The 25,337-nt window shown below is 35.3% G+C and overlaps 2 protein-coding genes across 4 annotated transcripts in view; both read right to left on the minus strand.

Moving 5' to 3' along the window:
• LOC115986314 (disease resistance protein RPS6-like) overlaps window positions 1-18,727 on the minus strand; it is a 78,398-nt gene extending 59,671 nt beyond the window's left edge. The window contains exons 1-5 of one of the 3 annotated variants that reach the window (XM_031109177.1): window positions 17,918-18,727; window positions 17,225-17,813; window positions 16,215-16,295; window positions 15,679-15,769; window positions 14,134-14,191 (exon numbers count right to left, since the gene is read on the minus strand). In XM_031109177.1, the coding sequence (XP_030965037.1) occupies window positions 16,276-16,295; window positions 17,225-17,813; window positions 17,918-18,685 (1,377 nt within the window). In that variant the 5' untranslated portion in view covers window positions 18,686-18,727 and the 3' untranslated portion in view covers window positions 14,134-14,191; window positions 15,679-15,769; window positions 16,215-16,275. Of the gene's footprint in view, window positions 1-14,133; window positions 14,192-14,991; window positions 15,189-15,678; window positions 15,770-15,949; window positions 16,008-16,214; window positions 16,296-17,224; window positions 17,814-17,917 lie in introns of those variants that run through there. The other 2 variants (XM_031109176.1, XM_031109179.1) reach the window with 2 other exon arrangements.
• Window positions 1-21,643, minus strand: part of LOC115986312 (TMV resistance protein N-like) — a 75,831-nt gene extending 54,188 nt beyond the window's left edge. Inside the window, exons 1-2 of the mRNA XM_031109174.1 lie at window positions 21,075-21,643; window positions 19,296-20,418 (exon numbers count right to left, since the gene is read on the minus strand). Coding sequence (XP_030965034.1) covers window positions 19,296-20,418; window positions 21,075-21,526 — 1,575 coding nt within the window. The 5' untranslated portion in view covers window positions 21,527-21,643. The remainder of the gene's footprint in view (window positions 1-19,295; window positions 20,419-21,074) is intronic.
• Window positions 21,644-25,337: the final 3,694 nt, after the last annotated feature.

A 25,337-nucleotide genomic window follows, 5' to 3' on the forward strand; every position in this document is an offset into this window, starting at 1 on the left:
GACCCTAATGGCAAAGAGTTATGGAAGGCTCCAGGGAATGGTTCCAAATCCAGTTGTGCGGCTATACTGGACAATGGGAACTTGGTGATTTTAGATGAGCAGTATAATTCTATATGGGAACGCTTCAAAGGACATACTGATACGATTTTGCCTGGCCAAATACTGTACATGAATACCACACTCACCAATCTATTACAAAATATTCTTATGGCCGCTTCCAGCTTTCTTTACAGCTTGATGACAATCTGGTGCTTTATTATATAAATATGCCATCTGAAGTTCTTAATCATGCTTATTTTGCCACCATGACAATGTTCTGGGAATCACAGTTGATCTTTACTGAAGCCGGATACATGTACGCCCAAGATGCGAACAATTCAACCAACATCTTCAACCTTACCCAAGAAGATCCAGGCTCAAAAGACGCTTTCTAACACATGGCTAGGATTGATTATGATGGGGTCTTCAGAATATACAAACACCTCAGACAGCAGGACACAAGTTGTGGAAGCTGTCCTTCAACATGGGATCCAGTGCAAGGCATTCCTGGTATTACTGATATTTGTGGTTTATTTGATGCTAATACTTTTGTAGGTGGGTTCTATGGACTCAACAGTGTTTGTCGTACCTCAGATGCTTCAAGTGGGGGCGGGACATTTTGCTCATGTCCTTATGGATTTTCTCAATTGAACCCATATGAGGATTGGGCAGGGTGTAAACCAGATTTTCCGTTACCCAACTGCGACAATGGATGGGAAGAAAATAAGGGGCAGGCAAGCTTTGTACGGCTTACAAATATGGACTGGCCGTTTACAGATTAGAGCCTTGTTCAAGGGGCTAATGAGACAGAGTGTAAGCAGCAATGCCTTGACGATTGCATGTGTGTTGTGGCCATTTACGAAAAAACAGGTGGTTATTGTTGGAAGAAGAAGTATCCTCTGTCCAACGGAAGATATAGCACAAATATTCGAGAATAGCTTTCATCAAGGTTCCTAATAGCTTTGTTCCAGTGAAGAAAAGCCAGTCTGTGGTAGTTGCTTTGGCAGCTCTGCATTTCTCAATATCCTTTTCTTCATAGCTAGTATTGTGGCTATTATCTACTTGCACCACAGAAAGCTTAATTCGTCATGAAATATTGATAGCACACTTGCAACAAATGTGAGAAGCTATACGTATAAAGAGCTCGAACAAGCAACCAGGGGCTTCAAGCAAATAGTAGGAAAAGGTGCTTTCGAAACTGTTTATAAAGGGGTCCTTCCATCAGATTCAAAAAGATTTGTTGCAGTCAAGAAGTTAGGTAAGGTGGTAGAAGAAGGTGAGAAAGAATTCAAAACAGAAGTGAGCGTGATCGGTTAGACTCATCATAAGAATTTAGTCCGGTTGCTTGGTTATTGTGATGAGGGGCAGCACCGGCTATTAGTATATGAGTACATGAGTAATGGCTCTTTAGCTAACTTTCTCTTTGGGATATCCAGGCCTCATTGGAACCAAAGAGTGCAGATTGCTTTTGGAATTGCAAGAGGTCTCATGTACTTACATGAAGAGTGCTGCACCCAAATCATCCATTGTGACATAAAGCCTCAAAACATACTTCTGGATGAATACTTTACACCAAGGATTGCTGATTTTGGATTAGCAAAGCTTTTGTTGGCTGAGCAAACTCGAGCTGCTCAAACAGGAATAAGAGGGACGATTGGGTACTTTGCACCTGAATGGTTTAGGAAAGCATCCATTTCCATTAAGGTTGATGTGTACAGTTTTGGTGTGATGTTACTTGAGATTATTTGTTGCAAGTCTAGTATTACATTTGCGTTGCAAGCAGAGGAGGCATTGATAGATTGGGCTTACGAATGCTACAAAGACAAAAAATTAGATAAGTTGATAGAAAACGGTGAGGAAGCAAGTAATGACATGAAGAGGCTAGAGAGGCTTGTGATTGTGGCAATTTGGTGTATTCAAGAAGATCCTTCACTGAGACCCTCGATGAAAAAGATCACACAGATGCTTGAGGGAGTTATTGAAGTCTTTGTGCCCCCAAGTCCTTCATTGTATAATCACTCTCCACCTTCATAAAGTAGTTCCCTTGAGTTTTCATTCTCCTCAGTTGAAAGGTAAGCATTTGAGATTGATGATAATGGGTAACTCTGTAAATAACTAAGTGTTGAGCAACCTCTTTTAAAGGTGAGGCGCCACACCTATTCTTATATGTATTATGGTATATCAAATTCAGACTAATCCGTGGTTGGTTTCCGTTATTCATTTGTGTCTTGCTCTGTCGTTTGTTCTTGGATACAAGGTTCCCTTGTTTCATGCCTATTAGTCTTTAGTGTCTTTCACCTTCTTAGTTACTTAGCTTTAATTTTGGATTCCTAGTTCAATCTGACTTTTTTTTTCTTGGGTTTGTTAAATTGTTCTTGCTGTAATTTCTGTGGGATTAAAGCATACTTGCATGTGGGTTGATTTGGATTTGTAACTGTGAGAACTGCAATCCAAGGGGATCGAGATTCATAATAATTATTCCTTGAACAAATCAAGTCAAACATGATGTTGAAATTTAAATTTTATATTGGAAAAGAAAAAAAAAAAAAAAAAACTACGTCAATAATGTTTGTCATCCAACTTTAAATTCTAAGAGACGAAGGAAACAAAACATTGTAGTCAAGAAAAAAATTTTGAATTCTCAAAATGGAAAGATTCAAATCATTCATGATACAAATAGTTTTGTATCCCATAGTTTTCAATAGCTTATTTGCTAAACTAGTTTTCAAAAAACAACTAGTTTTATTGTTTTATTATTATTATTATTATTTTATTTTGGGGGAGGGGGGTTGACGGAGAAGTGAGACAAAAAGCTAAACTTAAATTGCCAAATAAAAAGAAAAAGCATCTATTTTTGAAATTCCAATTCTAAAAACCCTAAAAATATTGGAATTCAATCTTCAATCTGTTAGGACAAGAAATGATCACCAAAACAAAGAAAGAAGAAACTGAATAAAAAAGAACACCCTTCCAGATCTGTTAGGACAAGAAATGGTCACCAAACACTGGCTTTGATATTATGGGGTTTTGGAACACAGAGTTTTTGTGTTTCTCCAAAAATTGGTAGTAAAGTTTTCTATAAATGACTTCTCCACAACTTATAGAATGAGGAGTCCTGTGTACTAGACACTTTGATTATGTAGTTGATTGGTCATGAAACTTGGTGTAGGTATAGCAGGCACCGAAGTTATCAAATTCATGATTGCAAGATTTTTTTTTTTTTTTTAAATAATTAGTGGATTCAAACTCAAGATATTTCAGTGGAGATCAAAAAGTGCTACTGAGCCACAAGTAGAGAATTATTTTTCAAACTCAGAAATTTTTTTTTTTTGAATGCTCGATAATGTAAATGTTAGAGCTAGTTTAGACCCTCAATTTTAATTACAGCTTGATTAATTTTAAATCTAAATGCACTTAATGCAGAATATACATTATTAGAAAATTAATTAATCAAAGCACTCAACAATTGCACGGATGAACAAATAAGTGCAAGGTAAAAATCTAACAGTTGGATTGCATGTTCTTTATGCTTTTAACACATATGCCAAGTTTTGTATCAATTGAATATTATTTACTATATAATCTATAAGATTATATTTTATGCATAGTTTAGTTTTAAACTACAAAAACTTGAAATTTAAATAATTTATTAATGATATAGTTATTGATCTTTAATTTTTTAGAAATTTTACAAACATTGAGAATGTAAAAAAAAAAAGTAATCCAATGGTGGATTTGTCAATATTCATCTTTAATAAAAAGATATTGAGTAAACTTGTATCCTTAAGCTGCAATCAATTTTGTAGCTAAATTTTGTCTTAAATCATTTATAGGCGTTGACGAGGGGAAAGTTTTCCTAATAAATATGAAAAATAGAAAAGTAGTATAGAGGCACTTTCACAAACTTCAAATACTCCAAAAAAAGCTGTCACAAATCACAAACAATAAGAATAGAGAAATTTACCCTTCTCAATTGTTGCATGGCATCCTCTTTATTGATTTATTTATTTAGTTTTTACAAAATCGCTGAAGATATGTGTATATATATATATATATATATATATATACACACATATGAAAAGGTCAACAAAGGTAGGCAATTTTGTGAAGCTGTGCACGTAAACAACTCAAAGCCAAAAACATAAATAATAGGTAGTCAAGCCACGTATGTTAACAACTCTCTATTTTAATTTGAACTAGATGATATTCTGCACGATGCGTGGATATTTCATAATTTTATTTTTAAATAGTTTCTTGCTATTCTTTATGATCTCTATATAACCTTGAACCTTGTGTTATGCATTTTGAAGAATTAGCTTCAATTATATTATATTAGTAAAAAAAAAAAAAAGCAGCCTTTATAATCCAGCAAGAAGATGAGTCTAGCAGGAAATTAACCACAACCATCTTTATAAAGAAAAATGAAAGGGTGAAATTTGACCATCTTATTCAATTTATTAACAAAACCATAATGATTCGTCTATAATGATTTTTCAGCCTCCTTGAAGTTTCCCTTATACATTAATTATGGCTAAATATAGTAAGAAATATATCTTTTGCCACTAATACCAAGTCTTACATACCAAGAATTAATACCAAAAAACTAGTTTCTCTTCTTAGCGAAAGGTGGTCTTCCTCCTCTCCTAGGTCGTAGAATAGCCGTCCCTTCCTTGAAGGTGTCTTTGTACCTTGAGGTAACAAGCTTACCTCGAGGCTTTGTGGTTTTCCTTTTCCTTTGGGGTCGGGGAAACAGTTTTCTTTTTTTTTCTTCTTCTATTTCGGCTATTCTTTATTTTGCTATTGGAATGGAGGAATTAACAAAATCATGGAGCCGCCTCACACTCTCAGATGTTGAAGGATCATATCTTCAGATTAAGGAAGAGGAGGTGGTTACAGACTTTGTTCTTGCAGCCAAGTTCTTGACAAAGAGAGCACTAAACATTGACGCTACCGCCAAAACGTTTACACCGCTTTGGAGATCAAAAAATGGTTTCAAAATAAAAAAGGAGGGTGACCATGTTATCCTCTTCACTTTTGATAACAGAGAAGAGATTGATCAAATTCTCGAGGCTGAGCCGTGGAGTTTTGATAAACACCTAATGGTGCTGCAACGGTATGACAGGGAAACTGATGTTCTTGATATACAGTTTAACCGGATTACTTTTTGGGTACAGGTACATGGCATCCCGATTCGGTTCAGGACAAGGAAGGTGGCTGAAAAAATTTGTGGGATGATTGGGACAGTACATGAACTAGCTGAGGGTACAATTACGGAGGGGGATGGATTCATTAGAGTTCGAGTAACAATTGACATGTCTCAACCTTTGAGTCGGGGGAGAGTAATTTCTTTGGAGAGTGGTAAAGAATTATGGGTTTCGTTTAAGTACGAGAGGCTATCGAACCTTTGCTATTGGTGTGGAAGTCTTATGCATGATGATAAAGACTGCGAATTATGGATAGAAAGTGAAGGCACTCTTCCATTGGAATCTCAACAGTTTGGAGCTTGGATTCGGGCTCCTCCATTTGTGCAATCAAGAAGAACTACTATTTCAGTACCAGGTTACTATGACAGGAAGAAGAAAACCAAACCGGTACCATGCTCAATACCGGCCAAACAGCCTCCTGTGGTGGTTAGGCGGGGAGGATCATCACCGGAGATTATAAGACCAAATATGGAAAGTCAGGTTGCCATGGAAAGGGGTAATGACGTTGCAGATTTTCAGGAGCAAAATCAGGTTGGGGTGAATCAAAACTCCACAAATCACGGGCTTCAAATGGAATCAAACCCCTCACATGCAAGTGTGGAGATAAGGAGTGTATCTGCTGAGCAGTTTGAGGAGCAAATCAAGGAGTTAGATCATGATATCCACAAATTTGACCCACCACCAGAGCTGTTCACCAAAAATATGTCATGCACGGGTAAGGAAAATGATTTTGAATCTTTGACAATTAATGAGATTTTTGAATTGGGCAAATCTCAGGCACGTGGCCAGCCACTGGATCATTCAGTGCGCACACCACTCTCACATATACCCGATGTATCAAATATAACGGTCATGAACACAGCTATGTGGAGGCGCCAAAATAGAAGTAGCACAGGGACAGATGTTATTATGGAAGACACAGTGGGTTCAAAGAGAAGTACAAGCAACATGGGGAGTCAACCTGAGTTACAGAAGAAGAGAAAAACTGTTTCCCAGGGGGGCAAGAACAACACGAAGATATTGGCAGAGGCTGAATCCCAGCCCCGCCAGAACCAATGAGTCTAATATGTTGGAACTATCGGGGGCTTGGGAACTAACGAACAGAAGACCAGCTTGCAAATATGGTGTGGGCAAAAGATCCCTCCGTCGTGTTCTTAGCCGAAACATGGACGGATGAAGCAAGGCTAACTCATATTCAAGATTGTTTGAAGTTCAAAAATAAATTTGTAGCACCTAGAAGACATAAAGCAGGGGGGCTGGTGATCTATTGGAAGGAAGAGCTTGATCTAACAATAGAAACTTTTTCAAAGAACCACATAGATGCTACAATTAACAAAAATAAGACTGAGGAATGGAGATTCACTGGGTTTTATGGTGAGCCAGATACTCAACTTAGACATGAAGCTTGGGCACGACTACGGAGTTTGAAAAGTCGAAGTGCAGCACCATGGATTTGTGCGGGGGATTTTAATGAGGTTGCAAAACAAGCAGAAACATTGGGAGGGCGGATCAGACCTTATGGGCAGATGCAAGCTTTCCGGGACATCATAGATGAATGTGGCTTTATGGACTTAGGCTTTGTGGGGTCTAGGTTCACTTGGCATAAACATTTTGACAATTACACAGTATGGGAGAGACTGGACAGGGCGATGGCGACAAATGACTGGTTCTCAAAATTTTCGGATGCAAAAGTCTACCACCTAGACGTGACCACCTCTGATCATAAGCCTTTATGGATTGTGCCGGAGGGGATGGAGTGCAAACAAAAGCGGCCGTTCAGGTTTGAACAAATGTGGATGAGTGAGAGTGGATGTGGGGAAACCATTGAAGCGGTATGGCAGGGGCAATATTCAGAATCGGTTGGGAGGGAAATATTGAAGAAAATTGAAACATGTGGAACAGAATTGACTAAATGGAGCAAGAACAATTTTGGGAATGTCCGGAGAGAATTAGAAAAGAAGCGTAAATTGTTGGCTCAAGTTGAGAGGGTGGCAATTAATGGGGGATCGGTACAGAGATTGAAGAAGCTTGAACAAGAGATAAATGTGCTCATGGACAGAGAAGCAAAACTGTGGAGGCAGCAAGCAAAAGTCCAGTGGTTAAAGGATGGGGATCGTAACACCACTTTTTTCCACAGTAAAGCATCACAACGAAGGAGAAAAAATTACATCAAGGGGCTGTATAGTCATGAGGGGCAGTGGAATACACATCCTGGCCGAATTGCAGATACCATTCTACAGTTTTATCAAGAGTTGTTCACTACTTCTAGCCCGGGTAGTTGTGAGGAAATTTTAGAGCATATCCCACAGGTAGTATCTACGGATATGAACCAAGAATTAACTCGGGAATTCATGGCTGAGGAGGTTGAAATAGCTCTCAAACAGATGGCCCCATTGAAGTCATCGGGTCCGGACGGTATGCTGCCTTTTTTCTACCAAAATTATTGGTCCTTGGTAGTTAATGACGTAATTGAAGCTATTTTATCATATTTGAATTCGGGTACCCTCCCTGATTTATTATGTCATTCCTTTATTACTTTAATCCCCAAAGTAAAAAATCTGGAATTTATCGCTCAATATCGCCCTATTTGTCTTAGCAATGTCTTGTACAGGGTTTTCTCAAAAGTCCTGGCAAACAGATTGAAAAGAATCCTACCACATATTGTCTCTGAACAACAAAGCGCCTTTATGACGGACAGGTTGATCTCAGATAATATAATGGTGGCTTTTGAAACACTGCATTACATGAGAAATCATAGTTCAGGGAAGGTAGGCTATATGGCACTCAAACTGGATATGAGTAAAGCCTACGATAGGGTGGAGTGGTCATACATGGAGAAGTTGATGAAAAAAATGGGGTTTGATGATGTTTGGGTCCAACTTATGATGAAGTGCATTTCCTCAGCCACTTACTGATGTTGATTAATGGGGAGCCACATGGAAAAATCACACCAACTAGGGGGCTACGCCAGGGGGACCCTCTCTCCCCATATTTATTCTTACTATGTACTGAGGGCTTTCATGGCCTACTCCGAAAGGCGGAGGTTGAGGGGGATATAAGGGGTGTATCAATTTGCCAAAACGGACCTAAACTAACACATCTACTTTTTGCAAATGACAGCCTTATTTTTTGCAGGTCTAAGACAGAGGAGTGTGCAAAGTTGTTGGAGATCCTTGCCACGTATGAAAGAGCATCAGGCCAACAAATCAATAGAAATAAAACAACTCTATTCTTTAGCAAATCCACATCTCAAGGAGTGCAGGATGCAATCAAAGATGCTCTTGGGGTTCCTGTTGTTCAACAATATGAGAAATACTTGGGCCTCCCTAGCTTTATTGGTAGAAAAAAGAAGGAAAGTTTTGATAACATTAAGCAGCAGGTTTGGAAGAAGCTCCAAGGATGGGAGGGGAAGCTTTTATCTCAAGCGGGAAGGGAAATCTTGATCAAGGCAGTGGCCCAAGCGCTCCCTACGTATACCATGTCCTGTTTCAAGTTACCAAGTGGTTTGTGTCACGAGATTGAAGCTTTAATCTGAAGGTTCTTTTGGGGACAAAGGGGGGATGGATGTAAAGTCCATTGGATAAGGTGGGATGGTCTATGTAAGCCGAAGTCACAGGGGGGTTTAGGCTTTAAAGACTTGTCTCATTTTAATGATGCTTTGCTTGCAAAACAAACATGGCGCTTGCTGCATGACAAAACTTCACTGCTCTATGGGGTGTTCAAGGCTAAATTCTTCCCCAACTGTCTGGTCATGGAAGCAGCCAACCCAAGTTCAGCCTCTTATGCCTGGAAAAGCATTATTAGAGGAAGGGAGGTAATCCTGAAAGGAGCAATCTGGAGAATAGGGAATGGGAAGTCAGTGGACATTTGGAGAGATAGGTGGCTGCCCCTCAAGCATCGCCAAAAATTTTGTCACCAAGAAGGAACATGGGGAGTGAGGCGAAGGTATGCAACTTCATTGATCAAGATCAGAGGTGCTGGAAGTTGGATGTTTTGGAGACAAACCTCATGGCATTTGAAGCAACTATGGTGCGCTCGATACCTCTATGTCACACAGACCAACCAGATGTATTAATTTGGCCACACAACCTGAATGGAGAGTATTCAGTAAAATCGGGTTACAAATTTCTACAACTGGAAGAGACACACAGCAGACCGGGGCAGTCAGATTATGAGAACTTGAAACCGCTTTGGCAGTCCATTTGGAACCTGGCAGTACCGAGTAAGGTAAAGCACCTGGTTTGGAGAGCAGCAAAGAATTCACTACCTACGAAGACGAACTTGGAGAGGAGAAAAATTATCACAGATGGTTGTTGTGAAATTTGCCAGGGACACCAAGAAGACGTGCTCCATGCGCTTTATCAATGCCCGAAGCTTGAAGAACTATGGTCCCTAACGCCGTTATGGAATCAAGAAGACCTCCTTTCTTGATCTTATTGGCAGTATTTTTGCAGAGAATAGAGATCCGGCTTGTTTCTCTATGGTAGTATGGGCTGTGTGGAACAGAAGAAATAATCTTCGGCTTGGGAAAGCTAGTGGTACACTTGGACAGCTTTTCTCACAGGCCAAAGACAAAGTGAAGGAATTTGCACTGCATAACACCACCACGACCTCAGCTATGAGAAGCATACCAGCATGTTGGACACCACCGGGTGAGGAGTATTACAAAGTAAACTTTGATGGGGCCCTGTTTCAGGCCGATGACTGTGCGGGGTTAGGAGTTGTAATACGGAATGGAGAAGGGCAGGTCATGGCGTCTCTTTCTCAGAACATCCCCCTTCCTTCGACAGTCATTGAAGTGGAGGCATTGGCAGCACGCAGAGCACTAATCCTAGCGCAGGAAATTGGTTTCACTAGAGTAGTGTTGGAGGGGGACTCTCAGACCCTCATCACTGCTCTCAAAACTGGTTCACACGCTTTGGCTCACTTCGGACACATTGTTCAGGATATACGGTATTTAGCCTCTAGTTTTTCAGATGTAAGGTATTCACATGTACGTAGGCAATGCAATACTGTAGCTCACTCACTTGCGAGACGAGCAATCCTTTCCCCTTGTTTACAAGTTTGGATGGAAGATGTACCACTAGAACTTGCAGATGTAATTCAAGCTGACTTACAAAGCTATTGAGTAATAAAATGCACGGTATTGATTCTCAAAAAAAAAAAAAAAGAATTAATACCAAAAAAAAAAAATGTCCCACACATAAGGCCATTTTTGCCATCATGGACCTTCATTACAATTGATGCAAATATGTGACCAATTATTTAAGGATGGCTCTTATGGTTATCAAACATAGTAGTCAAGACTTGAAAGAAAATTTTAAAAGGAAACTGTGTGAATTTTTATTTATAGATGTACTTTATTGCAATCATGTTCAAAGTAGGATAACCATTAAATTCCTAGAAAATTTCATTTAGTGAAGAGAAGCAGCTTTAGAGACCAAATTTGGTAGTATTTTTTTTTTCAAAAATATTTAAAGAATATCATATGCTAAGTTGTAGCTTAGTTCTAATTGAAGCTGATTCATCATCGGGAACTATATAAAAAAAAAAAATGTAATTGTTTAAGCTACAATGCCAATTATGTTTGGATGATTAGTGTAGCTTGCATGAATTTTTGTTATTAGGCTACTAGTCCAATGTGGGTCAATTAATTGGGCTTTCTAGGCATATTTTGGCTGGACTAGCCCATTGACTAGTCCAATGCAAATGCTCTTACTAGTACTTCTATGTTATAGCATCCAATCCACAGTCATTGGTTCTACTACTTGAGTTTACACTGCAAGCAGCGTAATGTTTATTGAACTCATATATCTAAATGACATGATATGCATTAAGACAAAAATGACAATTTTCAACATTTTTTTATAATAATCAATATACAGTTTGACAAATAGGGTAAATTTTGACATATTGGGCCACAAGGATAAATTGTTTGGGTTGTTCTTAGAGATCCAAATGGCAGAAATGCCAAAAAGGTTATATATGTATAATGCATTGGGTGCAAACCGCACCCTCTTTGCCATTTTAGCATGAAATTTGCTTGTTCTTATTGGTAGTATTATTTATTAATTTATTTATTGCTAAGTGAATAAAAGAGATGGGTAAATTCTACAAACATGAGCCCAAACACACTTGGGGGTTGAGCCCAAACCACCTAAAAATAAGTTAATCAAAGACGAATAACCTTTTTCTTTTTTCTTTTTTTTCTTTTTTTTTTTTTAAATATATAAGTACAGGATGCATTAAAACCTTGAACACTTGAAAATGATTAGGGTATAAGTATAAAAATGAAATCATGCAAGAAACTCTATTCCAAAAATATCTTTACTCTAAAATTGGATCTTATTTACATTGACAAAACTCCGGAACCAAATCTATATAATATCCCAATTTGACAAGCAAAATAGATGTCCTGACAAACCTTTCTCAATAACCATATCCTCGTTGCAAATTTCCTGGCCATTCTCTCATCTTCTAAGAGTTCAAAAACCCTCCAAAAAGAGCTTCTCATCTATTTCAGTAACAATTTGAAGTGCTGTATCAATACATTCTATTCAATTGTAGTCTTTGTCCTTCTCGGTACCTACTTCTGTTTTGACTACGCATGGCCTTTCCTCAAGTGCTTCTTGTATCTCTCCCTTGATGATCTTTGAAATTTTTGAGAAGATGCATCGGCTTAAGAAGTTACAAACTTTCATTTTTCCCTTTATAAGATATTTCAAACTCCCTAGCTGGATATTGCATATCCCAAGTTATCGTAAATCCCATCCAAAGGGCATTATTGTTGACCTCCATTTTCATGTCCAAACAACTTGATCTTCCATTCTGACTTTCATTACCATAAATCAAGCACAAATCAGAAATATGAGATCCCCTATATTTGTATGCAATTGCATCTGAATGTTCCTGCAAAATGTCATTTTTAAATGAAAGCTACTCAAAATTATTCAGTTCATTGATTATTATACAATCAATATGATCACATATACTTCATCCCATGTTACCCAAAAACACTCAGTTTACTAAATGAATATAGAAGTAATATCAATTCATCAAAGGGGAAAAAATACAAGTTTGTATGTTATGCTTTGGGGTGCTCTTTAGTGATAACTAGAGGAAAACCCATTATCCTAGCAAAATTACTAATGGGATAGAATGGCACCTTGATATAAGCTTCCCAAAGCTAAACATCAGCTGCCATAGTGCCACTGTTCTGCAAATTCATCCCAAGAAAAGCCATTCTAATTGAGGACACCCGTAATGCCTGTATACTCTTTCATTAAGCTCATTATTGGCAAAGGATTGATCATTCTCTTCACCTAAAAGAACCACACCAATATATACAAGTTAGAGTAATAACTTGAACTTTGTGGCTTTGCTCTACTTTCTCCCCCTCTATCTTGACCACCACCCCCCCCCCCAACAACCATACTATTTTATCTTATAAATCTTAAATTTCACAAACAGTTAAAAATCATGGCAGAGCCTCACTGGATGTTTCTACTTTATTATATTTATATTAGATATCTTTGCATATATACCATCTATTAACAAACAAATGATATAATTGCCCATATTTGTGTACATAATGTCACAGATGTCTTTCATTCTAAGTGATACCTGAATAACAAAAGTACAAGAATATTGTACACAACTCTGACAATATCTTCATGATCTAATAGGTCATTTAAAAAAAAAAAAAAAAAATTATTTTATGGTAAGTCATTTCCCGATAATCCTTGCCTGAACTGAATTGAAATCTGACTCTCAGTTTTTTTAAACACCATTATATTGAAAACTACAAAAAACACACGAATAACTTAAACCAGAAAATCATGCCACTCAATTTGGGTACATAATCAAAGGTAATTAGCATACAAAAGGGTCCCTTAATGAAGATCATGTCTAGCCTATTGAACTACAAGAAATAGGAGAGAAGAGCATATCACATAGCTAGTGCAAAAGAACAAGATTTATTTCAACTTCAAATAGGAGCAGATACAACTACATGTTAAGTGTTAACTTGTCTTAATGCATGATTATAAATAGATCATAAACAGGGCTCCTCCACCTTCTATATCACTGACTTGCTAACATGATTACAAATGCATTTGCAAAAAACAAGAATTAAAGCTTTGTAACAACAAAGTTGAAAAGGGAATTATTCAGGATGGAAAAAACTGGGATCTGAGAAAAGGCACCCCCTTCCACAAAGCCTAAATTAGGGCAGGACAAGAAAATATATTAGACAAAATAACGTCTTTTTTTCTACAATTTTGCAAATATTTGATCTGATACTTACAACCAAATCAAACACAAAAATGGAAAATGCACTTCAATTATTATACATATAAACCACCTATATCAGCATACTAAAGAAAGAAAGAAAATAAGTAGTTAAATGCACTTCAATTTAATGTCCATATATATATATATTGATAGAATTTAATGTCCATATTTGTTCAATAATCAAATTCCAAGCAGCCTTGCAGCAATTAATAAAGTTAATTTCGTATGGGAAGAGAACCTACCTTTCCGGATCCCCTTACAGCCTACAAAGCTGCCAATTCATCTTCCGCTCAAACCAATTCACTTGAACCCATATTCTTTTTTAATGCAAAAGTGTCTCAATGCAAAGAAGCAGAAAACTAAGATAACCAAGCTCAGTTAAATTTCCAATTGAAGATGATGCAGGGATCATCTATAATGAAGTTTGAAATCTCAATTTCCTTTCCCACCTGAAACACAATAAGAATGCCTCTTGCTGCTCTTGCAATCATTCTTTTCAGCATCTTCATAACAAAAAAGAAACATAAAAGAAGGGCTATAGGATCCCCCTTACTTAACCATCTATAATGCTGAAAAGGCCAGTCGAAAATATGTTTACCAGATCTGAGAATGTCATAGTGGAGATACAAGCTAAAGTCCATTTTGACCAGCCAAAACTGAAACAAATACAAAGAAAATTACAAAAAGTCATGCCCCTACGCATAAAACAAAAACAAATTAGGACATCCAAACTCCGAACCCAAAACAACATGCATGTATCACTGCATCACTCTTCCCAAGAACCACATATTATTGGCTACCATGTGATTGATGTTTCCTGTTTTGATCTGACACATGGAAAGTATTGAATTTTTAATCAAGTTCAAGTCATGGGATTTCAAGTCTTGCAAGATTATGTGATTGATGTTTCCTGTTTTCAGATATGTTCAATACTATCACTAAATGTCATCCTTTGTTGAGAAGCACATTTTCTTGGATGACTTCCAGACTTTTATATTGCACTCCAAGCTTTCGATGTATTTTATATTTTTCTGCCCTGCTTGATCTTTTGAAAATGTTGTTATGCTGGAAAAAATGACTAATAATATTAAAAAATAAATAAATAAAAATGGGGTACATTGGCTTCTTTGTTCTTTGTTATAATTGGGCTTACAAATATACTATTTCTCATCAAGAATCTGTCTTTTTTAGTGTAATAAAATAGGATGGTTCATGGTTGATACATAAACTGGTGTGTATGAGATAGAGAACCTAATATAATTTGATGCCCCTCAAATGAATATTATCATTTAGCGACATATGTATGATACTTAGATAAATAATAAATATCTTCTGGTATGTAATTCAGATTACGGATACATCTGCTAAATTGAAAAGTTTTGAATTTCTCAAAAATCAAATCAACAAGTAAAATTATAAATATTGAATGGAAAGAAGAAGAAGAAGAATCACCAACTGCAAAAATGTCTTTCTATTTTCTTTTGTTATCATCTTTGAATGGATCAAGTCAATAAAATTGTCCAATAGACCTTAAAAAAAACTTATTCCAAGTCCTCAACTTGCAAAGACAAATAAAGACTTTTACATTGATAGTAGAGAGTGAAAAGATCATGTAAATGCCAATAAAATGAAAAATTTGCACGCTAAAAAAAATTGCAAATTCCTAGAAACTAAAACATTTGAAGGAAACAAAAAAAAAAAAAAAAAAAAAAAAAAAAAAAAAGAAATTTATTAAAAACATGTTCAACTGGCAAAATACTGATTCGTGCATAAGGTTTCTCAATAGATAGAAGCATCATTGCACACAAATTTAAATATCTGATTGGAAGCCAACTTCTAGGGGTGATGGTTCACCAGGGTTGAGTTGCCAATATTTTTCCCTTCAAAGGAATAACTTGTGTGATTATATTTATCATGTAAATACAAGAACACATGATACAAGAACAAAAAAAAAAAAAAAGACTTTTACATAAAAAGTCAAGAGTCAGAAGACCATATATATGCCTATAATAGAACACATTGGACAGCAAGTGAGCATAACAGAAAACAATATACACTGAAACGGTGATGAAAACAAAATTGTATACTGAAAAAAATATCTAGTTCTGGGAAGTCATGAATTGATTGTACCAATCTTTCCTACCTATAGGTAGTATTGAGAGAGAGAGAGTCCTAGCTCATAGTCCTCAATGTCCAGAGTTTAGTAATTTTGCCTTTCATCAGGGTTGTCATTTCTGTATATAAGAAACAAATCTTTGAAAATTGGGAAAGTTCTATTATGGTATGTTCGTTCAAAAGATCTTAATTTGAAATTTTTTAGAGTTCTTTAAAATTTTGCAACTTCAGAAAAATTCTAAATCAAAGTAACTATAAATCTGTCAGACTGTTATAGGCTTGTGAAAAGAAAATCTTACAGACACCATTACATGAAACCAACATCTTGATCAACTTGCTAATACCCTTCATCAGTCACTAAATTTTCATAAATCAAGCAGAAATAAGCACAATTATCAGTTCTATAACATCAGATTTTAGAATAGCAATGCAGAAAATGAAATAATGCAACTGAAAGAACATTGATATTTAGGTTAAGGAACAACACATATAAGACAATAGAAGCAGACAATAATGTTCTTGAATTACTGGGGAAAGCTCTCAATGCTAAAACAAGAAACATACCAATCATCAAATTTGGGTCTTCATCGTCGAAATCTGCATTGCATCTCCATCAGGAACCTCTTCACTCTATGCAACAATAGTCTGTGACAACTCAGAACAGATTAATTTCTATATGAAGAAGCATAAGGATGCAGCATAAAGAACGACAATTGTTCTAAACATACAAGATTGGATATAAGAATACTAGACATAATATCAGTGGTTACATTTCTCATTATATTGCCTTCTCAAATGTTTGCATCTATGGCTTAGAGCATCTCTGTCATGATAAGACCAATGTCCCATCAAACAATCCAATTGATAAATTACAATTACTTAAATACACAAAATTAAAAAATAAAAATAAAAAGACCATCAAGAACAGACCCATCAAGAGTCTTCCCATTCTCTCCCACAGTGGAAACTGATTGGAATTGAAAGCAAAATCACAATATGCTCCAAGACAAGAAATTAAGAACTTCAACTAACACCAAATAATTAAACCCAGTAGCAATGGAAAAATTAGTTTTACCAACTACCACATGTTATAACTCAAAACCCCTAAATTTCCGACATAAATAAACCTTAGATAGCCACCATTAGCACAACCATAAACCCACTCATGAAATAATTCCACCAATACAAAACTCATACATATAAACACATAAATATCTCTTCCAAAGCTCATAAATCATATGGGTATCCTTATCAAAGCTTAGATAAAAATAACCTCAAACAAGAGCATAAAACCTATAAAAAGATATTAGAACTTTTACCTCATATAAAATATGTGAAGTATACTGGTGGGAGAGGATGAAAGAGTGAAGAGAGTGTTTGAGGCAAAAATGAAAAAGAAGAATTTGCTAATTTGTAAAGTGATAGTGTGAGATGAGCGGTGGATATTATGGGGGGAAGGTGGGGCACGCGTGACACAAAATAAAAAATCAGACCTTCACTTTTCTTTTCTTGTTTTTTAAACAAAGAAAACTGAAACAACGTTCCAAAACTGAAACTGAAAAATCAGGCCTTACTTTTCTTTGTCTTGTTTCTCTTTTTTAAAGGCTGGGCCACTGACGATGATCGGTGCCTATTAATGTCTTGAGAGATACAATTGCATTCTACATGGACTCCTATCCTTTTAACGATAGGAGCAATTTCTTTGGATGAAGGATCACGAGGGAAAGCAGATTTACAGTGTATCTGAACATGATTCCGATCAGTTAGTTGCAAGTCCCGAAATAGTTCCTGAAATGAGCTCTGAGGTCTGCAAGAAAAACATAGATGCCCAAAGCTCCAATCTATTTCAATGAATTTTCTTTCAAACATTCGTTCACTACCATTGATGGAAACGAAGACACAATAATCAAAATCACGATAATCTTGTATTCCAAAAGCAACGCAGAGAGCAATTGTTGGAAATTCAGGACCAATCGAGAATTCTATTAAATTTCCATCCCTTTGATGGTTGAACCAATTTGGAATATCATTCTCATCTCCTATTAACTCAAAACTATATTCACAAAGGCGGTTTTGCCAAATTGGAAGCATTGTAAATGAGCGTGGAAGCATTATCATGTGGCTTGTTACACCTAAACATGGTGGTAGATTTGGTGGAAGTGGCTGCATGCAATTAGCAAATTCAACAAGTTACATCTTAGCAAATCATGTAGTATTTGTGAAGATAACACAAATAGTTTCTTAATATCTTTAAGAGAGAGATATACCTGAAAGAATGATTGTAAATCCAGCGAGCGGCAACCTTCTACTTCTACACGTCTTATACTATGCGGAAGCCCTAGGATTTCCCTCAACTTATTGCAATATCTAATAATAAGCTTATGTAATCTCTCACATCTGCTCATGCTTTTTGGGAGGGTGAGAACTTTGCTTCTGTGGATTTCTAACTCTTCCAGTGTGAGGGGGCAACAACAATTCAATATAAATTCTATTTCTGAGCAAATTTCATAGCGAAAAAGACGTAGTCTTTTCAACATTGGAAAAACATATTTGGAAGAGCAACCAAGAGAGTTGCACACTGGCTGTCTATCAATCTCCACATTCTTTGGAAATATGAAATCGCCAGTAAGTTCAAGGCTCTCTATATGTTGTAAATTATAGATGCTACCTGGAAGATGTGCCTTTCCTGAATTCGATGATATAGTTAAGCCCTTAAGCCCAATCAAATTCCCAAATAACGGAGGCAATTCATTAGTATAGTTCCCCTGAAGATCTAAATATTCAACACCTTTCATTTCGTGCAAGATATTTGGGAATTTCTTAATCCTCTCACATCCTTCCAGATTAAAAGATTTAAGAGATTTCATCGTGAGACAGTTCGGAAGAGTTTCAAGTTTATCGCAACTGCCAAGGTCCCACACTTTAAGCTTATCAAGACGCCCCACGGAGTCATCAATCTCAACTAAATTTTTACACCCTTCAAGTTTCAATAGCGTTATGTTTGGGGTCATTGATAAGTCAGGTATTTTCATCATCAGCTTGCACCATCTGAAGTCCACATATGTCACGGATACAAAATTCTGTAGAAATTTTTTTTTTTGAAAGTTAGAACATGGTTTAATCTTTAAAGAAGTATATATAAATGAATTAAAAATTAAAAAAATTGAAAAAATAATAATTTATAAATGCTAATGATCTTACCTGCTTGAATGGTTCCTTTAATTGGTTTAAAGGCATGTTGAGCACAATCAGTTTTTTAGGGAAAAAAAGTAGATGGCCACGAAGAAAATGGATATTCACGCCAATCAAGCAAGCTTAATCCATTGGGAAGACATTCAACGGGTCCATTGCAACAATGTACATTACGAATCAAAAGCAATCTAAGATTTTTCATCTTACAAAATTGTGCCTTTATTTGCACCTTTACTTGTTCTGATTTAGGCGGCCACAATATTATGCTTCGAATTTTATCTGAACCCTAGTTGAACAATAGGGTAAGTGAATCACCAAAAAATATAATAGTTAATAAACTTTAAACAGAAATAATATTCAGAATAAATAAATAAATAAATAAAAAGGGAAAAAAGTGTAATACATCTCTCATGTGAAGTAAAGGGAGTAAGTGTATCAAAATAACATACATACCATATCTTCAGTTAATACATCAAGAGCTTCCTTATAACACCTTAGTCTGCTACGTTCCTCAGGCTTTAGTGGTGCTTCTTGTCGAACAATGTCCATACCCATTTGTTGTAATAAGTCGTGCATCGACAAATAATAATTATCTTGATCAATAGTCAAGAGACACTTATCAATAAGATTTCGAATACCATATACTGGGTTTAAACCACAAGCTTTCAGTACATCCTTAATCATATTATAACTCATGTCATATCCCTTGAAGAAACATGCAATATCAAGGAAAATATTCTTTTCATTTTCGGGTAATCCTTCATAACTTCTTTTTAGTATGTTTTGAATATCTTTAGGAGGGTTTTTTTTATAACAATCTAACGCATCATCCCATTCATGTATAGTTTTCTCACACAAATCACGACCCATTACTTTTAGAGCTAGAGGAAGGCCTTTGGCATAACTTATAGCTTGTTTCTCGAGTTCCAAATAATCTTCAGGGACTTCATTTCTTGGGAAGGCATGCTTACGAAAGATTTCAATAGCTTCATCTTCATCTAATTCCTTAACCCCATAGTCATAGGTTGAAAGACCATTTCGATTAACTAGCAAGCTTTGATATCTTGTTGTCAGAATGATTCTACTTCCAAATGCAAAGCCTTCACATTGTCCGAGCAATGTTTCTATCTGCTCGACATTATCCACGTCATCAAGAATGATAAGAACCTTTTTTAGGCGAAGAATTCTATTTATCCTTGTGATTCCTTCATATATAGTACTCACCCTCAAATTCTTATCCTCTGAGATACCCTTAAGAAGTGCCTCTTGTAAACATATTTTGCCTTCCTCTGTCTTTGACCACTCTCTAACATTCTCTACAAAACTTTTTGCTTTGAAATGATTTGAAAAGCTATTATAAATAGCTTTTGCAATTGTAGTTTTGCCTATTCCACCAAGGCCAGTGATCCCTACCATGCGAACATCATTTGATTCAATATCTAAAAGTGTTGTTAGGGCCTCTATGTGAGAATTTATTCCAACCAGCTGCATTGTAGCAACATTTGATGGCATCTGAATGAATTCGAAATTTAAGATCTCTTCAACAATTTTTTGCACAAGTTCAGATTCATTGCAACTGTCATTCACAGAGCATTTAATTAACACATGTAACGAGTTGGACTATAAGAAAAAAAATAACATAAACTGAATGCAAGATGTTTGTTGGGTTAAGTGTCCCTAACAATGTTTAATTTTTACATCATAGTTGAAGTGTTGTTAGATGAAGTAAGCGACATGTAACTAATAGATTGAAATTTTTTTATTGAATTCACTTTTTTTGGGTAGCAATTAGCTTTTGGGATGAAGTTGCATTAGAAGTCCACTTAGATGATGACATAATCTTACTAGATCTCACTACGTGCCTAGAAAAAATGCATTAAGTTTTTTTTTTTTTCTTTTAAAATTTTCCAAATATTATGAGGGGTGAAATTCCTAATTAATAATGGAAAGCAATCTATAATTAAGTTCTTTTATTTCCATATTTAATCTATAGCTAACAAGCTTAGTATAAAAGATTCTTCTCAAAATAAAAAATAAAAATAAAAAAAGCTTAGTATAAAAGATATGACAAGAACATATTACTTTCATAATTTAGTAAAATTTAAAGAGAAAATAAAAGCTAACAATTAATTTTAGTTGTTGTTTAATTAACAATAAAATTTAATGGACATCACAAAACAATTAAAACTCTTGAAGATCAACAAATAGGAGTACGTAGTACTATACAAATACCTGTTTTTGTCGTCCCAACCAGAAATATTGGCTGCTTCACTTAAAGCGTCCCTCCACCTTTGTACCTTTGTCTTATCTTCAATTTTTTTTTCAAGCTCAGTCAGTTTGTTTCCAAAATCCCCTATTTGCTTACGAACTTCAGATGGATCTACTTGATAGAAAACTGGTAGCACTTTTTTGCTACACTCAATAATTTTTGCAAGTTCATCCAAACACCAACTAGAGGATGCATAGTTTTTAGAAAATACAATTATTGATGCACTTGAGTTTTCAATGACTTTGAGAAGCTCTTCAGAAATGTTTTCTCCCCTAGGGAGATTATCATCAATGAAGGTTTGAATACCTTGTTGAGTCAGAGCCTTATGTAAATGACTTACAAAACCATGGCGAACATCTTCACCTCGAAAACTCAAGAAAACATCAAAGTTCTTGAGTTGGTGAGATGAGGCCATTGGGATTTATGAGCTGAAAGATGAAAAAAGTTGAAAGTAGGAGAAGAAGAAAAGCTGTGAAAGAGGTGTCAATATAAAGTGAGGAAAGTGAACAGGAAGAGGGTGAGTGAATGGATGCAAGAGGCTAGACTGTATTGTAGTCTTGCTTTCAAAAAATGACACGCATTTTACATTAATTGCAATTTTATCATAAAAGTTTCTGAGTAAAGCCCAAAATAACTCTTTGAACTTTCAACGAACCATACCAGGGTCATTGTGGTCAATCAAACTATGTGAAAGACGTAGATGTCCATCTCCCTCGCAATCTTATACAGCTGTTCCACTAACTTTAAATCATGTTGTTTAAAAGCTTTGCTTAAGCCTTCAAGAGTTAGCCCTTTTGAAGGTTTAAGTATTGTAAGTCTTTTTAACCAAAAAAAAAAAAAACCTTTAAATCATGTTAAAGTTTCTCCGACTTTGTTAAAGTTAGTGGAAGACTGAAACTTTAAGAATTTTTTATAGTCTTCGAACATGAAACAATATTTTAAAGTTTCGTTCACCTATTATAGCGGTGGTCCGGGAGGATTAGACTAGTGCCTTTAAATGATAATGTAAAAATGAAAAAGAAAAAAAAGAGTAAAGCGTAAATAAGGGGATTAGATTGGTGTTGCCATTGTTTTCTTTGTAGTGTCTCTTTTCTTTGAAAAATAAACTCATAACTTTTCCACACTAAGAACAAAAAAAATGATATTTCTACAATATTTTCACTACAATTTTAAATGACATATTTTTACGGGTGATTATTAATAGGAGTGTCAATTCGGGAATTTGGGTTAGCATGTCGAGTTTGAGCTGTGCCGAGATAGGAGTATTCAACTAAATAACTCAATTTGAATCTAATCCATTTAATAACTGTGTCATGATCTTTTAACCCTAACCCGGCCTAATAATAAGTCGGGTTGACCTGACTCAACCCACCTAACACGTTTAATAAACGGGTTATGTTGGGTTGACGCGAATGTGAAACAAGTCACACAACCCATTTCAACCTACTTAATATTAAATATAATATCCATCTAGAAATAATTTTTTTCTTACATCCCAAAAATAGTTCATACACTTTAATTCTTCAACCCATTTAAAGTGTTTATTTATTTAATAAGTCGATATTTGAAAACCTAATCTACTGAGAAAGGGTCCGGATGCAAACAAGCTGAGACATTTCTTAATTTATGTGGTCATGCTTTCGGTGCGACAGTAACTTATTAAACTTTCTAGGTGTCATACATATGTTTTAATTTTACATTGCTATATCACGGAAGTTTCTGGGTTAAAAGTGTATGTTATAGTCAATTCAATAGCCATGTATTGAGGACATTAAATAGCTTCACTAAAAAAATATAAAAATAAATTTTTTCATATTTTGTAATATTTTTTAATGTTCAAAAGTTATATAAAAGAAAGGAAAATAAAGAAGAAAATGTTTTAATGGAAGAGAAAAAAATATGGGCAATTATATGACTTAGTATATGCTAGGGTCTTGATTATAAAGCAGCTTATTTCTTTTTTCTTTTCTCTTTTCCTACTTTCTGTAAATCTCACGTGTATCTTCTACTTATTTTATTTACTTTTTAACTTTTATCTATAATGTTTTCAACAAAAATCTAAATAAATTACTTCCAAACAGACGCTTAAATTCATATAGTTAGCTCTTTTTATAATAATTTATTATTTTTAGTAAAAATGAGTGAATAAATAATCACATTTGGAAATAATTATAAAATAAACGTCATGATTCAATATTTTATAAAATAAAATTCCAAAGTTTAATATGCACAATTATATGACTTCAAATTGTTACAATTTAATCATCGTATGAGTTTGACGAAAACGATAGAAGCTATACATGAGGTTTATAAAACCATATCCATGTTAACTATAAATTGAAAAGTTATTAGTTTACTTTCTACTACACATGTAAAACTTGTATGATTATAGACTATATAAATATATACAATATTGTAAAGATTTATTCTACAACATTATATTGTACACACTGTCGTGCAATTTTGTACAATTTACATTAACAGCAGATGAAAATTAAACTAATAAATTGTCGTTATAAATTTTACTCATTTAAAGTCTACATTGAGAACAATAAAGCATCCGATGATATTTTTCAAGTCTTGACATAAAGTAGTGTGGCCTGCAATTGACTGACTCGAGGTCAAGGTGTTAAATTGTGGTCCTGGTGCATGCAATTTCTCAAAATCAGGACCACATATATTTGATGTATGTGACGTTACTTGGTAAAGACCAATTACATGGTAGTATATAATTTCAAAATGGTTAGGTGGGTTGTCTTTTTAGATGGCAAATTCTTTTACTCACTGAGCATCTTCTTGTTCACATATGACCTTACCTCAGAGCAACTCCAACAAAGCATGTATAGTTAAAATATAGAGAGTGAAACTGGGAAAAAGAGGAAAACTATGCTCCAACAGCCTCTCTAAAACCGGTTTTTTTTTTGGCTCATGAACAGTAACTCATCAAGTTTGATGAGTTACTGTTCATTCTTCAAATCCTTTTTTTCTATTATAATAATTAGGTATTGAATAAAAAAATATTGGAAGATGTGTAGTTGTTAAAAAAATAATAAATAATGAATGAATAAATAATATTTAAATAAGATAGAGAATGAGATAGAGAGTTTGTTGGAAAGTATATTTAAAAAGGTGGGTAAATAAAAGTAAAAGTCACTCTTCATTCTCCAAACAGTACAAAAATTTACTGATTCTGCTGGAGATGCTCTTAGTGGTCCACTAATTAGGTTAGGTTAGGTGAGTAGCACTTTTCAGGATTAAGTGGCATACCAGAGAATAAGTTAGATCCGAAGCTAGCGTAAAAGACACTGTTTATGCCAACTAATCCTAGAGTGACACATCAGCCAACAAATTTAAACTCAATACACCTTATTACATGCAATTATAACCCAATTAAAACCTCAAATATTCCTCAACCACGTTCAAAGCTTCTTCTCCAAACGGCAAACTAAAGGCAAACTTTCCTCCTCATCCTCACACCGGTGCTTCATTCAGCCACAGTCATCACTGGAGTTGTTATTGGACCTGAAAAAGATGTCGAATCCGCCGTTAGTCTAGTGTTACAATCTCAAGGTAAATTTTCTCATGATTTGGTGGTTTTCTCCTATTTTTAATTTCGAAATATCAATGGGTTTGGGTTTTTTTGGCCGTCAATCACTTGATTTGGTATGGGTTTTGCTGTTTTTCTTATTGGATTCTTAAATCTTATTTAAGTTTCCTTTATTGTTGGTTTAAATTGCAAATCATTTCACTGCTAGCAATGGAACTAAATACCAGTACTGCATGGGAGACATACATGAGCATGCTGTGAAGTTTATTATAACTTTAACAAACTATAGTTTTTTGTTTAGATAACAAGAGCATGAACCTGCATGCCAACACTTTTAGGTCCTGGAGGTTGGGGTCAAATGATGTAATTCTAGTTAGCCTCTCCACTATCTGAAAGCTCTAAAATATTTTCTGGTAATCATATAATCTAATTTAAAGAGGTCATGCATTGGAACCATAATTTCATAAAATAGTGGTCGTAACTGTATTGACTTTATTCATGGTTTGAAACTTTCAGAAAAGAATTGGAATAAGTTATAACTCTGTTAGCCAAGTTGTAATGCACAGACTTAATTATGTTTAGTTTCAACCTCCAAGTATCCATAAATGTCTTTTTTAATGTGATTTTTCTGTCTAAAATCAAGAGAAGAAAGTGGCATGCCTCTGGCGCTGCTATTTGA

Source organism: Quercus lobata, chromosome 4 (assembly GCF_001633185.2).
Source record: "Quercus lobata isolate SW786 chromosome 4, ValleyOak3.0 Primary Assembly, whole genome shotgun sequence".
NCBI lineage: Eukaryota > Viridiplantae > Streptophyta > Magnoliopsida > Fagales > Fagaceae > Quercus > Quercus lobata.